The sequence below is a fragment of the Carcharodon carcharias genome, chromosome 5 (genome assembly GCF_017639515.1).
Source record: "Carcharodon carcharias isolate sCarCar2 chromosome 5, sCarCar2.pri, whole genome shotgun sequence".
Lineage (NCBI taxonomy): Eukaryota > Metazoa > Chordata > Chondrichthyes > Lamniformes > Lamnidae > Carcharodon > Carcharodon carcharias.
The window spans coordinates 180855069-180871830 of record NC_054471.1 but is presented as its reverse complement, the minus strand read 5'-3'; the positions used below and the strand labels follow the sequence as shown (position 1 = coordinate 180871830).

At 39.5% G+C, this 16762-nt stretch overlaps 1 protein-coding gene across 1 annotated transcript in view; it reads left to right on the top strand.

Moving 5' to 3' along the window:
- Positions 1–14300, top strand: part of LOC121277790 (tudor domain-containing protein 6-like) — a 30081-nt gene extending 15781 nt beyond the window's left edge. Inside the window, exons 3-4 of the mRNA XM_041187426.1 lie at positions 2951–3034; positions 13981–14300. Of these exons, the coding sequence (XP_041043360.1) occupies positions 2951–3034; positions 13981–14300 (404 nt within the window). The remainder of the gene's footprint in view (positions 1–2950; positions 3035–13980) is intronic.
- The last annotated feature ends 2462 nt before the right edge of the window (positions 14301–16762 follow it).

Below are 16762 nucleotides of genomic sequence, written 5' to 3'. Positions count from 1 at the left end.
GCATCTGTGGAGAGAGAAACAATGTTAATGTAGGAACTGCAAAAATTTAGAAATGTAGTAGGTTTAAAGGAGATGAAAGTGGGCTGTGTAGGCAGCAGAACAAAGGGAAAGATAGTGTAGAGGGCAGGAGAGATTAAATTGACAAAAGATTTCATGGTGTGAGGTCGAAGGGAATGGTTTTGGGACAAGTAAAGAAACAAAAGATGTATCTAGAGGAGATGTGAATGGTAGGATAGCTGCCTTCTAAACGCAAGGTAACTGAAAAAGAAACAAAAGGAAAAATACCATCAGAAAAAAACTGATTTTATGATCTCAAGTTATTGGACTCATTTGAGCCCAGAAGACTAAAGTGTTCAGTTGAAAGATGAGGTGCTGTTTGTAATGGGCTTCATTAGAACATCGGAATGGGAGTAAGGTGGAGAAGTAAAATGGCAGGCAACTGGGAACTTGGTAACACTTGCAGACGGAACACTGAACAAAAGTGTGGTGCAGTGCCGTCACCCAACCTGTGTTTGGTTTCTTCATTGTATGGGAGATGACAAAGAACAGCGAATACCATATACTGTAAGTTGAAAGTAATTTGCTGCTTCACGTGGAAGACGTTTGGTACTTTGGGCAGGGAGAAGGGAGGACAAAAGAGCAGGTGCTGTATTTCCTGTGCTTGTATAGAAAGGTGGCAGATGAAAGGGAAGAAGGGTGTTGGAAATGATGGGTGAACCAGGGTGTTGTAGAGGGAACAGACCCTGCTTAAGACTATTCTTCCTTTTTTTCTTTCCCCCACCAGCCCCCTGACTTCCCGAATAACAAACATGTTACTGATCATCTGTGTTGTCTGGCTCTACTGGAAAAATGTTCCAAGATAAACATAATTGACACTGAATATCTGCTGTTATTGTGAACCTCCTTTCTTCTACGTGCAGTTCGTCATGAAGTTGTCTTTTTGTCTTGTGCACTTGCAGTACTTATTACAAGTAGCTCTTGGTCTCAGCATAGAAAATTGCTAAATTAACGTAGGTTCACACTGGCATCAATCATTCCATAATCTGGAAGGAATGAATCATTTCCATTACCGTGGAACCTGATTAAAATAAAAATGAGCAACGCATTTACAGGCAACTTAGATTTTTTTTGAGAGAGTTGGGGGGGTGTAGAACATGTGCACTTAGTTGCTTTGTGGCTGAATAAATTGTTCTATACTTTTCCTCACACTTATATATTGTGCACATATAGCAAAGTTGCATTTTCTCCTACCAAGCAATTAATTGTGTGGCTGTGAGCAGAACAGCTTGAGTTTAAAAAATTAACTTTGCAAATAAATCTTGTAATTAACCAACAAAACAGAAAAAAATTTGTCAGCTGCTCAGCCTCAGATATTCTCATTACTTTTTCAAATACAACATTAGCCCCTTTGCACTAACTGGGTGCTCAGTCAAATGCATCACGTTTATTTCAGGCTCTTGCCACTTCTCCCCTTTGCATCTCAGAATTTAGTTTGTTTGAATATCTCTTATCCAAATCGACTTGTAACTAAGTTACAATGACTTGGTGAAGGCCTGTGGTCTCCCCAAAATATAGGATCTTGAGCAGCACATGCAGTATGCTATAACTTCAAAGAAGTAATTCCTGCTGCACTTGGAATGTTTGGAGCATTGGACAGTGAAGAGGTGAAAGGGCAGATGTTGCATCTCCTGTGCTTCCATTGAAACCTTCCAAAGGATAGAGAGATTATTGGGGGACTGAAGAGTGAACCAGGGTTTCGCGGATGGAATAGTTTAAGGATTATGAAAAGTAGGGGTCTTGTATTTGGCTTATCAGCAGGGTTGCTGAAAAATGGCATTGAGCGTACAGACATAATAGAACAGGAGATGTCTACTAATCAGTCTTAACAAACCTGGTGATATTGATTTTGGTGCTGCTTAACCTTTTTTTCTTTCCCTTTTAAGGGTTAATGGTAAGCTTTCAACATGAGGCATTTGACATGAAAATAATTTTTTCCAATAAATCTTCTGATAATATGCAATGGCGTTTAAATATGACTAGGTGGTTCATTTTTTATTTTGCAGGCACCAGTCTCCAACTTGTCAGTAGACTAGTTAATTCATGAAGAAAAGTTAGTCTAGTTTCGTTTTTTTTCTTGCCCTCTTTCTCTCCACCCCCCCCCCCCCCCCCCCCCCCCACTCAAAAGTATTTAAAATTTAATATATCTAAAAATGGACCACATTCTGTCGTGTCACTATCAATAAATCAAAACCAAATGATGAAAATCAAACAGAAGCTTGAGTCCTGGAACATGCACATTGGTGTGACTAATTTTCAGACAAATTTGCCAAAGTGGTTGAAAACATAAATTCATTGCTCAATATTTTGCTGAGAGGCACATTTTCAGGATAAATTAAGGGCTTCATGGTGACCAAGTTGGCGAGATTCTAAGGAACATTGATCCCTGGAAAACCTCTTCAAAGCTACTATTTGCAATAACCTGTACATTGCACAATTGGGAACTTTTGAGGGTACATGTTTAAAAGTATCTGACCAGACTAACAGGTTTGCCTTTATTCTTTAAGATAACTTGCTTGTTGTAAGATGAGAAAAAATGATATGCTTTAAATGCAAATATTAGTCCAAATATAAATCGTGAACTTGAGTAACATAGAGTCTAATTCACTTGATCAATGGAAGACCTTACAAGTGAAAATAATTTTATTATGTATTTCTGAATTTGTTACAGTGAGACATTGTCCATTATGTTGGTCTATTTTTTTTATATAGAACTGGAGCAAAAATCAGAGGAGTTATATAAATGACAGGCAGTCAGCTTCACCTGTCCCCTCTGCAGATGTAAAATTAAAAAAAAAAAGTCCGACTTTTGCACATTGCACCTTTTGACCTTTTGGGTACTAGTTGGTTAGATTTAATGAGTGGATGGTACTTTTTAATGTTTTTCCCTCAGGATTACAGATAGCTATGACTGAAAGAGATTCTGGGAAAGAAGAAAACATTTCTTTGAAAGATACAATTACTGGCACGGAAAAAGGTACGTAAGGTTTTGAAATTGTTTCTGCAGCTTAGTATTAGTGTATTTGAGCATTATGTTGTTGCACTTAAATGTAACTTGTCACCAAACCACGTACAGTTTTACAAAGCATTATTTTCTTTGCAAACAAATTGTATGATGTGTAACATATTCTTGATGTACTTGAGCCCATGCAGCCTCAACTTTAAAAGACATTTTCATTCATTGTGATTCTATTCCACCTTTGGTACACTTTACCATAATCCCTCTTCTCCTACCTTGCACATGTTATGACCCATCGTGTTTGGAGGGGAAATTAAGCAATTTTGATCCTGGATCCTGTTATGGTGCGGCATCGAATGTGATTTTCAAATATAGTTTTCTGGTATCGTCAGTGTGAATCTTCTCTGCACCCTTTTTAGTGCCTCTATGTCTTTTATATAATATGGCGACCAGAACTGTGGTGGAGTATAACTTCCCTATTTCAATTCTATCCCGAAAGGAATAAAGCCTGGTGCTGGGTTTGCATATTTTATGGCCATGCTAACTTGTGGTGCAACTTTTATGGATTGGTTGTATTTGCACTCCAAGATCTCATTGTTCCTTTGCCTCACCTAGACTTGCACCTTGCAAGTAATAAGTAACCTTTTTTATTTCTTCATGCAATGCAGCATCACTGGCTAGATCAGCATTTATTGCCCGTCCCTGATTGCCCTTGAGAAAGTGGTGGGTGCTTTCTTGAACCACTGCCGACCATGTGTTTGTAGGAACACCCAGAGTTTTTAGGTAGGGAGTTCCAGAATTTTGTGACATTGAAGGAAAGGCAATGTAAGTCAGGATGGTGTGTGGCTTGTAGGGGAACTTGTATGTGGTAGTGTCCCCATGTATCTGCTGCCCTTGTCATTCTTGCTGGTAAAGGTCATGGGTTTGGAAAGGTGCTGTTGAAGGAGCCTTGCTGAATTGCTGTAGTGCATCTTGTTTATGGTGCACAATGCTGCCATGATGTATCAGTGATGGACGGAGTGAATGTTAACGGTCATGGATGAGGTGCCAGGCAAGTGGACTGCTTTGGCTTGGATGGTGTTGAGCTTCTTGAGTGTTGAATCTGCATTCATTAGGCAATTGGAGAATATTCCATCAAATCCTGACTTGTGCCTTGTAGATGGTGGGCAAGCTTTGGGGGGTCAGGAGGTGAGTTACTCTAGAATTCCCAGCTTCTGGCCTGTTCTTGTAATCAGTGTGTATGGTTATATGGCTGATGCTGTTAAGTTTCCAGTCAATGGTAACCCCCCAGGATGTTGATAGTTGGGGATTCAGTGATGGTAATGCCATTGAACATCAGGGGGAGATGTTTAGATTCTCTTGTTGGCGATGGTCATTGCCCAGCACGTGTGGTGCGAATGTTACTTGCCACTTTTCAGCCCAAGCCTGAATATTGTCTGGGTCTTGCTGCATTTGAGCACGGACTGCTTCAGTATCTGAGGAGTTATAAGTGGTGTTGAATGTTGTGCGGTCTTCTGCGAACATCCTCATTTTTGACCTTAAGATGGACGGAATGTCATTGATGAAGCAGCTGAAAATGGTTGGCTTGGCTCACTACTCTGAGGAGCTCTTGCAGCGATATCCTGGGACTGAGATAATTGACCTCCAACAACCACAAACATCTTCCTTTTGTGCTAGGTATGACTCCAACCACTGGAGTTTTCCTCCTGATTCCCATTGACTTCAGTTTTTCTAGGGCCCCTTGATGCCACACTTGGTCAAGTGTGGCTTTGATGTCAAGGGCAGTCATTCTCAACTCACCTCTGGAGTTCAGCTCTTTTGTCCGTGTTTGGACCAAGGCTGTAATGAGCTGAGTGGCTGTATCAGAACTCAAACTGAACGTCAGTGAGCAGGTTATTTCTGTACGAGTGCTGCTTTATAACAGTGTTAACAACCCCTTCCATCACTTTGATGATTGAGAGTTGAATGATGGGGTTGTAACTGACCAGGTTGGATTTGTCCTGCGTTTTGTGGACAGGACCTACCCTGGGTGATTTTTTTTCACATTGCTGCGTGGACGCCAGTGTTGTAGCTGTGCTGGAACAGCTTGTCCAAGGGCACGGCATTTTCTCTACCAAAATGTACTACTTCACCATTTATATGTGTTAAACTTGGTTTGACAATTATTTCTCATCCTGCAAGTTTATTAATGTCCTGTAGTTTTTTTTTAACAGTCCTCAGCACTGACTGACTCCCTACCCGACCCACCCCATACCTTCAAATTTGGTGTCATCCGCAAATGTAGAAATTGCTTTTGTTTCCGAAGTCCAAATGTGGAATATCACCTTCTATTTTCTGCCACTCTGAATAACTGGCCTTTACTCCTACTCCCTGGTTATTGTTTTGATGCCAGATCCATTTACCACTTGTCCCTGAATCCACGTTCTCTGACCTTGGCCATTAGTTTATTATGAGGCACCCCATTGAAAGCCTTTTGAAGATAAATTACATCTTCTGCATTACAGTGTTCTCGCTCTGTTATCTCCTCAAAAAATTTAGTATGGGTGGTCGAGCAAGATTGTCTCTTTTTAAAATCCATGCTAATTAACAATTCATTATTTCTCATTTCTAGGTGTTCTTCTGTTCTACTCAATTATTTTCCTACAGCCAGTGTTAAGCTGACTTTCTAGTTTCCTATCCCCCTTAAATCCCCAGATGTTTTAAAATATGTGGATGAAATTCATCCAGACCAGGGGCTTTAACCTCTTTTGAGTTTTAGTTTATTTGTGCATCCCCTTTTCTTTAATGTGCCAGGCATAGCTCAGTGGATAGCATTCATGCCTCCAAAAGTCAGAAGGCTGTGAGTTCAAGACTCATGTCAGGGACTTTGGCATGCCATCTAAGCTGATAGTCCAGTGCACCACTGAGGGTGTAATGCAGTGTCAGAGATGCCATTTTACACCAATCACTGAAAGCAAGCATGCAGGTGCAGCAAGCAGTTAAGGCAAATGGATGTTGGCCTTCATTTACAATAGGACTTGAGTACAGGAGCAAGGATGTCTTGCTGCAGCTATACAGGGCCTTGGTGAAACCACATCTGGAGCAGTGTGTGCAGCTTTGGTCTTACTAAGAAACAGAGAATTCATAGAGACTGCAGCAAAGATTCACCAGACTGATTACTGGATGGCAGGTTTATCACATATGAGGAGAGATTGGGCTGATTAGGTCTGTATTCACTGGAATTTAGAAGAATGAGGGGGGATCTCATTGAAACGTATAAAATTCTGGCAGTTCTGGATGGAGGGATGATTTTTCCTCTGGCTGGGGGTTCTAGAACAAGGGATCACAATCTTGGGATACGAGGTAGGCCATTTAGGACTGAGATGAGAAACTTCTTCCCTCAGAGTGGTGAACCTGAAGAATTCTCTACCACAGAAGGCTGTGGAGGCCAAGTCACTGAATATAGGTGATTTCTGAATAGATTTCTAGACTCCTAAAGCATCAAGAGGTATGGGGAGAGAGTGGGAGTGTGATGTTGAGGATCAGCCATGATCATATTGAATGGCGGAGCAGACTCGAAGGGCCGAATGATCTATTTTTCTATGTTTGTGTTTAACTGCATGTGTATCATTATTTATTTCACCATTCAATGCCATGTCTACTTGTTTTATCACTAAAAAAGCAAAATAATGACTTAATGTTTCTGCCATTTCTTTGTCATTACCTTGTGGTATCATCCTGTTTATCCCTTAATGGCCCTATTCCCATCGCAACCTTCCTTTTGGGTCTGTAAATATTTTGTTTGATGTACCTTGATAATTTGTCATAGTTCCTAATTGAATTGCTAATTGCTTTTTGACTTCTCTCCTAAACTCTTCGTATTCTCTTTCATCATGCACACTTCTGTGTATAACTTATTATCCTTCTTTTCCCATTTCACACTGGCCCCAATCAAAAACAGTTCTGATCCTAGATTAGGATCTCAGAAGCCTTAGATGGGTGTTGACATGGATGCTGCCATGGATTAGTCCAGACCTGACGACATGTATACTAGATTGTTGAATGCAGATTAAATAAGCTTCAAATACATACGAGTGCAGATGATTTGAGTTTATTATTTGATGACCTAGCTTTTCTGTTAGTAGCAAGGTGGTTCTGATCCCATTATGTTAACCTTGCTTAAGTATTGATTTCAGCTCAAAGTGCTCAAGAATCCTCCCAAGGTGCATACTTCCATATCATCGCAGAGCACTTCTGAGGTTCAACATTCTAGGTCATAACTCAAGATGCATTCCATGATATTGTATGGAGGCAAATAGATGCAGAACTAGCCTCTGGTAATCTATTCTGTGTAAGGTGTAAATCTGGGGGATGTCTAAAATTTCCAACCAGCATACCTGGTTTCTAGAAGATGGCTAATGCATAGTTTTAGGATGAAGTGAGCACCATGCATACATGGCTAATGCATCTTGGAAATGGAACTGTCAGAAGAAAAATGTAACTATTGTGCATTCCAGGCTGTTCAAAGGCTAATGAGTCACTTAATTTGTGGCCTGAGATGCAGTCAAGTATGAGCATGAGAGCCAAAATAGTCCTAGATGAAATGGAAACCAAAGCTATTGCTGGAGCAATTTATGAACTCTAAACTGTTGTGATTTTTCTGACCAGTCAGCAAATTTTAACTTCAGGAAATAAATCTAGTTAATTTAGAAACTGTGCCAGGTTTAGTGTTAAGACTGTCCTGTTTTGGAAAGGTTTGGAGATGAGGTACCGTTGATACTAGCTATCTAGGATTGAGATCTTTATAGCAGTAGAAAAATAAATATGGCTAAAGCATTTGAATGTTTACCCTGTAGATGGCAGTTCAAAGAATGTTTCATAATTTTTTTGCCACATTCTAAAAGGTTTGGAATTCTTGACCATTAAATCTCAGCTGGAATCTCTATCGTGGATGTCTGAAATGGGTTCCTGCATCCAACTCTCCTTCTTGTCCACTGACTATTCTGGGAATGTTGAAATCTTGGGAAGACTGGACAACAGCAGAGCATCTTGCTTCTCTTGCTGGTGACTTTGTGGCTTCTGTTTGGAATCTGCAATATCATGCAGCAGGCCTATTGTCCCAGATGCTGATAATCAAATCTATGTTGAGAATCTTGCTTCGCTAGCACCTTCCAAACCCACAACCCCAACCACCTAGACGGACCAGGGCAATAGATGCATGGAAACATCACCACCTGCAGGTTCCCCTCCAAGCCACACACCATCCTGGCATGGAACTATATCACTGTCCCTTCATTGTCACTGAGTCAAAATCCTGGAACTCCCTCCTTAATAGCACTATGGGTGTACCTACACCACATGGACTGCAGCAGTTTAAGAAGGCAGCTCACCACCACCACCACCTCAAGGGCAATTAGGGATGGACAACAAAAATACTGACCTAGCCAGTGATGCCCATATCCTGTGAGAAATTTTTTTTAAAAACTGAAATGTGATCTGAGAAGCAGTACGATTTGGGAATTTCCCTGCCGTCTCCAGCAATTTCACTGTTGCTGATGTAATTTGCTCTTACTGGCAGGTGGGATGCTTGAACCCATGCTTGATGGAATCTTTTTGATATGACAATAGACCTGAATTTTGTCGACGTGCATGTTAGAATTGTCATTATAATGAGCAGAAGTTAGCAAGTTTTGTTCTAGGTTGGGCGTTAGTCTACCTAAACACATTAATAAAACCAGTTGTCTTCCAAGTTAGCGTATTGCTAAACACAATTAACTTGGGGAAATTACCAACAGGCAACAGATTAATTTAGTATCTAAATAAATGATACGGCAACATTACCTCTTATCTTACCTTTCTTCATGCATAAAAAATTGTGTTGCAGCACTGTGAAACTAGGAATTCTGTATTTGGACTTTACTGAATGCAAAACATTGAGTTGGGCTAAGGTTGCTCTTAAGAAAATACGTGAATGAAACATGCAACTTCAGTGTTGAGGTCAGATGAACTCTGTCATGAAGAAGGCCTTCAGTCAGCTTGGTTTCCCCCATTCCTGCAGCCTTCTAAATAGTTAGCAGTTTTCATTCTCTTGTAGAGAATTTAACTTTTCTTTTTATTTGTTCAGTTATTCTAGTGAATTTGCTCGACCACTTCTAAAGCAGCAATCTTTGGGTATGGTGAACAAAGCTCTACACCAATATTCCATCTGTGGCTTCATGAAAGCCCTATATAATTGTAGTAAGAGTTCTTCACTTCTCTCATGCAATAAAGGCTAACATACCACCTCTCACACTTGTGAGGAGGATGCAAAGGTGCTTCAAGGGGATTTGGAGAGGCTAAGCGAGAGGGAAAAATTTGGCAGATGGAGTACGATGCAGAAAAAGGTTATTCACTTTGATAGGAAAGCAGAATAGATTATTCTTAAGTGTTGAATTTCAAAGAGACTTGGCTGTCCTTGTTCATGAGTTGCTGAAAGCTAACATACAGGTGTAGCCAGCAATAAGGCAAATGGTGTGTTGGCCTTTATTACAAGAGGTTTTCAGTATAGGAGTGAAGATGTCTTACTGCAGTTATATAGAGCCTTGGTGAGGCCGCACCTGGAGTTTTGGTCTCCTTACCTAAGGAAAGATATACCTGCCATAGAGAGAATGCAACAAAGGTTCATGAAATTAATTCCTGGGATGGAGGGATTAACCTATGAGGAAAGATCAAATAGACTGGGCCTTTATTCTCTGGAGTTTAGAAGAATGAAAAGTGATCTCATTTAAACATACAAAATTCTTACAGGGCCTGGCAGGGAAGATGCAGGAAGGATGTTTCCCTTGGCTGGTTGGGGGTGGGGAGGGGCAGGCGTTGAAAACCAGGGGACATAGTCTCAGAATAAGAGGTAGGCTATTTAGAACTGGGATGAGGGGGAATTTCTTCAATCCGAGAGTGGTGAATCTTTGGAATTCTCCCCGAGGGCTATGGAAGCTCAGTCATTGAGTACGCCCAAGATTGAGATCGATAGATTTCTACATTTTAAAAACAAAGGGATATGGGGATAGTTCAGGAAAATGATGTTGAAGTAGAAGATAAGCCATAATCTCCTTGAATGGCAGAGCAGGCTTGAAGGACTGTATGGCCTACTCCTCTTTGTTTTTATTTGTCTTCCTAATTGCTTGTCGTTTACTTTGATTTGTATCCAAGGGCGCAAAAATCCTTCGGAATACCAACATATGCTAGCGTCACTTTTTAAAAAAAAGTTCCTGTATAAAAGTTGATCCCTGTGTAAAAGTGATCTTTGGCCTAAAAACATAATTTTTCATATACCTTGTGTATATTTGTTTGGCCCAAAGCCAAAAATTTCAGAACTAAAGTGTAATTCTGGAGATGTTAATTTTTTTTCTCAATTCACTTGTGATGTGGTATCACTGGCTAGGGCAGCATTTATTGCCCATCCCTAACTGCCCTTGAGAAGATGGTGGTGAGTTGCCGCCTTCTGCTGCTGCAGCCCCTGTGATGTTGATTTTGACCCAGCAACAGTGAAGGAACAGCAATATATTTCCAAACCAGGATGGTGAGTGGCTTGGAGGGGATCTTCCAGTTGGTGGTGATCCCATGTATCTGCTGCTTTTGTTCTTCTAGACGGTAGTGGTTTGGAAGGTGCTGCCTGAGGAGCCTGGGTGAGTTTGATGCAATTTCATTGTAAATTTATAAATGCTTTCCATCCATCATAAGGTCAGAAGTTAGGGTGTTCGCAGGTGATTGCCCAATGTTCAGCACCATTCGCAACTCGGATACTGAAGCCCTCCATGTCCAAAAGCACAAGACCTGGATAATATCCAGGCTTGAGCTGATGACAGGCAAGTAACATTCACACCACAAGTCCCCTGCAATGACCATCTCCAACAAGACAGAATCTAACTATCGCCGCAATTCTGCCATCCAAATAATCATAAGGCAGTGCGGGCCAACTGCATAAAGGCAGGATACTCGGACTACCTAGTCACTGATGTCAATTGAATCTTGAGGTATCAATTGCAGCCCTGAATTCCAAGCATTGTCTTTAGTGGACTAGTTTTGGACAAAATTAAAGTCCTATCTGGTAAACCTCACTATATTTTACTGTAGTTCCAAGTTTTTTTAAACTAGAACAAAAACAAAAATACCTGGAAAAACTCAGCAGGTCTGACAGCATCTGCGGAGAGGGATACAGTTGATGTTTCAAGTCCGTATGACCCTTCATCAGAACTAAGACATATAGAAATTAAATGAAATATAAGCTGGTAGATGGGGGTGGGACAGGAGAGCTCGATAGGGGGCCAGTGATAGGTGGAGGCCAAGAAGAGATTGCCAAAGATGTCATAGACAAAAGGACAAAGGGGTGTTGGCGGTGGTGATATCCAAAGGATGTGCTAAAGGGGACATTAAGGGAAGTAAGCAGGACATCCTAGTGGCAGATGGCCCTAGTGCGGGTGGGGTGGGGGGGAAGGGATCGAAATGGGCTAAAAAGTGGAGATGAAACAATAGATCGAAATAAATTTAAAAATAGGAAAAAGAAAAATATAGTTGTAAAAAAAATTATAAATTCTTGGAAAAGGGGGGATTGGAAAGGGGGTGGGGATGGAGGGGAGAGTTTATGATCTGATATTGTTGAACTCAATATTAAGTCCGGAAGACTGTAAAGTGCTTTTTTAAACAGCCAGTTTACCAGAGTGAGTAATGTGCTTTTCTTTAGTTTTATTTAACTTTAAGAGGGAAAATTATTTGTTTGCTGAAAAAGGAAATGGAAGTTAAATTGTATCTGTTGTGCTGACGTTTCATTCCTGGGTTCTAACTAGGGGGATTACTGCCAAGGGATTCCAGTGTTTGGGTGACCACCACGCGAGTTATATAGATTCCAGTCAGGCAGTCTCCCTTGGGAAGGAAGTGACATTTGTTCCTGCTTTGTAACATAGTACCTCACTTAGAAAATGTTGAAGGTCATGGGGTGATATAGGCATAGATTAAGTACTCTGCAAGAAAAAAGTTGCAATTCTGTTGTGACTTTGGAAAAGCATACAGATGAGCTGAATTGACACCCCAGAGTTTTTATTTTTAGGGAAGTTCTCCTTTTGAAATAACTACTTTCCTCTGCAATCGATTTGTGTAAGTGAATGGTTGAATTTGTAAAGACGTCTTAGAAGAAATGGTCCTGATGGGTGAATTGTTTGCTTTTTCAGTGGTTACTCTTATGAAATAAAACCAGTAGCACTGTTTGTGATATGGACCAGATATTTGTGTCTTTTGCACACATATTTCTTCAATTTCTCCAAAAGCATACTTGAACAAACTCTTGGTGAGTCGAGATTTGAAAGGAAATAAAGCAGTATAATGATTCATATCAGGTGGGTATACAGAAAAGTTATAAGATTCATTTATTTCCTATCAAAACTTGTATGATAATAATGAACATGCAAAGAAAAATAAATGACTATGCATGCTTTTCCACTATGGGTCATGTAGTTTTACTTTAAAACTGATTTCCTAACTCCTCTGGGACCCTGTCCCTGGGCATGCAGTCAAGCTAAAGGCTGCAATGTCCTGGTTTTAACAACAAGGTTGTCTCTGCTGGAATCAGTGATTTTTGCTTTATTTTCTGGCAATTTGCACTGGATAGTTCAACACGATGATGAGGCATTTACTGATAACAGACAATCTAACTTATTTGCAGTCTGAAGGAACATCAACGCTAATTGTTATAAAATTGATTTGACACAATCATAATTTTAGGAGAGATTACACAAATATAACTATACCAAGCTTAATCACGGTAATATTCCCTTGCTCACATGTTCAGGGCCTGAAACATTCTTGACTTAGGTATGTATACAGGCCCAGTCGAGCTCATTCAGCTCAGGCCTGCCTGACAAAGCTGGGAGTGGAAAAAACTTTATGCATGGAAAACTAACTTCTCCCTATTGGGTGGCTACCTTTTTTGTGTGTGTATGAAGTAACACTTATGCCAAATGAATTAATCTCATTTCCTACATATTTTTAAAGTGTTCATTTGCCCTACTTTGGTCCTTATTGGATTGAGATTGACTGTCTCTACCTGAAGCAGCAGCTTCCTGCCTCATGGTGGGTTTTACTTTTATTTTGAGTGCACAACGAAGCTGCAGTCAGGAACAGATTATATCCAATCCAGCTTTGACCATTGTCTTGGTTCTCAAAATGCTTTCTGCATTCTGGCCTGTTAGCTGAAGATAAGTAAAGCCTTATTTTGAGATTTCATTTAATCTGTTAGATTCCATTGCAAGCTTTACATGGTTTTCTGTGCATTTAATTTAATTTGCCATTTTTTGTTAAAATACACAACCTCTAGCTGTTTTCACTCATCTGCACCCTTCCAAGTTGGCACAACTGTTTAGGTAACTGCAGGGAGTAAATAATCTCTCAGACCATGATGAGATGCAGTATTATCATAAACCGCCTCAAACAATTAATGATTGTAAAATACCATAATATAGTGGATTTCCTTCAGGTCTTAATCCACTACAGAGAGAAAATCTACATTGAGGGTTTGAGTTGACCTGATTATAGGAATCAGGTTTGCTAGTAATCTAGATATGCTTTTCCTTAAACTTGGAACTGTAACTAGGCTGTTTTAGAGCATTCTTTATCATTGTTTACAGGCGCTTGCAGGGTATCTTGAATGTAGCTGGTTGCTAAATTTATAACCCAATATATTTGACTCTCCAGCATTTTTTTAGCTTACCCAATTGTACTTGAGTAATTTGAGGCCAGAGGTTGAACAATTCAAACTGGGATTTGATCAAGTGCCAGTGTCCTTCTACACCATATTGTTATCCACTATCGAGTTTGTGGCCTTTATCAGTGTAATAGTTTTTTTTTTCACAGCTCCGTTGCTGTGCACGCAATCCCATAAATGCCTCGTTGACTAGAAAAGTAAAGTTCTGACTTTTTCCAATACCTTGTGTTGCTTATATTTTTTCTTTTAATAGGATCACCCTTATTGATACTTCAGGCTAATAGTGATATAACTTGTATGGAAGTTCGAAGTGAGAATGAACACCAGAGCAGTGGGTCAAACTATCCAAATATCAGTGCTGATGTCTCCCAGAAGGAAATTGTTGGTTCTGAAGTTCATTGTGAGGAAGAAGATGGTCAGATGCTACATTCACATGTGGCAGCAACGGCTGTCGATAGTGTTGCATTAGATAAAGAACAATTGATCCACGGTGCCAGTATCAAAGTTACTGATGCTGTGCTACCTTCTACCGAATCAGAAGTTGCATTTCTTAAACAAATAGATCAAAACTAAAAACACCAACCGATGCCTTTTGTTGCATTTTCAGCATCAGAAAAATTAAGCAAGTTTGAAAATTTGTCAAATAAAAATGTAGAAACTAATATCTGCATCGCTGTAGAGGGCACACCTACAGCAGAATCTGTGGATTCCCTTCAATAGTGTCATCAGAAGTCTTTAAGGAAGATTTGTAAAGAAATATACTGGTTATTCCTGCTCATGAAGATTTTTGTTAAAAATACTATGGCTACAAATACTAGAAAATGAGCATTTCGTTTAGCCCCTTGCATTGTCCAACTGATTTTAAAGCTATATTGGAAAAGAATGCTTCGTCTCTGGAATCAAACCCCAAGCTGTAAAATACAGAAACTAATATAGCATGTTTATGGTTGATCAGGTGCCTAAAAGAGATAAATGATCATTTTTATTTTGAGATGTTGCAGTATTTCAGTCTAAGGGAGGTTTAAGTTTAGAATTCAAACTTGCATTCAATTGACTTGGCAAAACCCAGTTTTTTTTCATAGTCTGCATGAAGATGCCTAAATTTCATTGGGGGTGGGGGTTGGTGGTGGGGGGGAATGGTGCAGTAGAAAGAGTCTTATTGACAGGTGTGTGGCCTGTTGGATAGAATTTGAATCAAAAGGTTACTGCTGGTACCAGTCAGTTAGAAAATGACCATGTTTCATCTGTAATGGTGAACATAGATACTTGAAGTTGTAAAATTTGATAAACCTATTAAGCAAACATTGTAGTGAATCTTGCTGAAACCTGATCAGTATGCAAGAATGTCAATGCCTTAGAATTGTTTCTGTATGTATGTTACAGCCAAAAATGTAATCACCCATGGTTCCTGGAAAAGGTCCTTTCACAAACTTTAAATTATGGATTATAATGTGAGTCAACTATAACTACATCCTAGAACCAAACAGGATGTTTCCAAAAGTAGTAGTCATCAAAATACTTTTATGTACACTGCAGCCTGTTTAAAATGTGTTCAATTGAAATGACAAATAAAAGCTTGTTTATGCAGACATTTTTGTGAGGGCTCATTAAATTTTGAAAAGTTGACCATATGGGTCTGCTCCTGCTCCTATTTCTTGTTTTTTTTTTTGTTCTTATGCTAGAAGTTGCTTACTACTTTATTTTTCATAATCTGTTGTGTAATAATTCGTGTCCTTGAAGATCAGATCACTGGATTATTGTTTCTCATTTGTATTCTCCATTTTCACAATGACCTATTTTGATAGCCAAGACCAAATTATGAACGTTTGTTTTCTCAGTTATATACTTGAAATTTCCTGTGACCACTATACAAACCATATTAACTCCACATGTAATTTCCTACTTAGTTGTCATTCTGTCAAGGTTCTTGACAATTCTAAACAATCTTTTAAATTTTGTGATTAAAATTTATTTTGTTTTACTTAGTACATCATGTAGCTTTGATTTTGAGCATTGCACCAAATGTTTCATTTAAAGCATGTTCACTTCATTTTTTTTTTAGTTTTGAATTTCTTCCATGGCATAGACTACTGATATGAGAAGCATGAATGGCTAAAAAGAAATCTCGGTGGTGAAGGCTGGTTTTATAGGCTAAGACATTCTAGTTGAATAGCAGTAATGTTGATTTTCGTAGTGTTTAGTGCTCTGCTACTAATATGTATCAAGAATGAAGGGAGATTATCTACACTAAAGCGATACATGTGATTCCAAGTGGCCCTTTTCCTCAATCCCTTTTTCCTTCTGCTGTGCCATTTGTAGGCAGTAAGGCCTTGATGGTGGTAACACAAGTCAAAAGTTCCAGTAAGCTGAGACACTTCAGGTGAAAGATATAACAGTGGGGGGGTACTCCAATTAAATAGTAAGATGCCATGGTTACGAGGTGAAGTTACCAAGTAAACACTTAAACATATTTAGTACATACTCAACAGTTGGTAAGTCATCTTTGCTTATGAACTCCGTGCTTGTGTTGTAGATATAAAAGCAGCAATAGATGCAAACAATTCCACGTTTTTCCTTTGCAACAGGCAAAAAGACAATTTGTGGGGCAAGGTTTGTTTGACAAGCTTGTGTGATAAGGTACAATTTGAATTTTATTTCTATGGCATAAAGGATTCAGTGGGGAGGTGGTGGTGTTGAAGTAGTAATATCACTAGACTAATGCTCAGGGGACCTGAGTTCAAATCCTACCATGGAATCTAAATTTAATCGATAATAAAAGAAAATCTGGAATTCTAAGCTAGTCTCAGTAATGGCACATCGATTGTTGTAAAAAGCCATCTGGTTTACTAATGTTCTTTAGGGTAGGAAAGCTGTTGTCCTTACCTTTGTCAGGCCTACATGTTACTCCAGACACACAAGTGGTTGACTCTTAACTGCTATCAAGGGTAATTAGGGATGGGCAACAAATGCTGGCCAGCAACACCCATGTCTCATGAAAGAATAAAAATTGAAATGAGTGACAATTTGCCGTGACA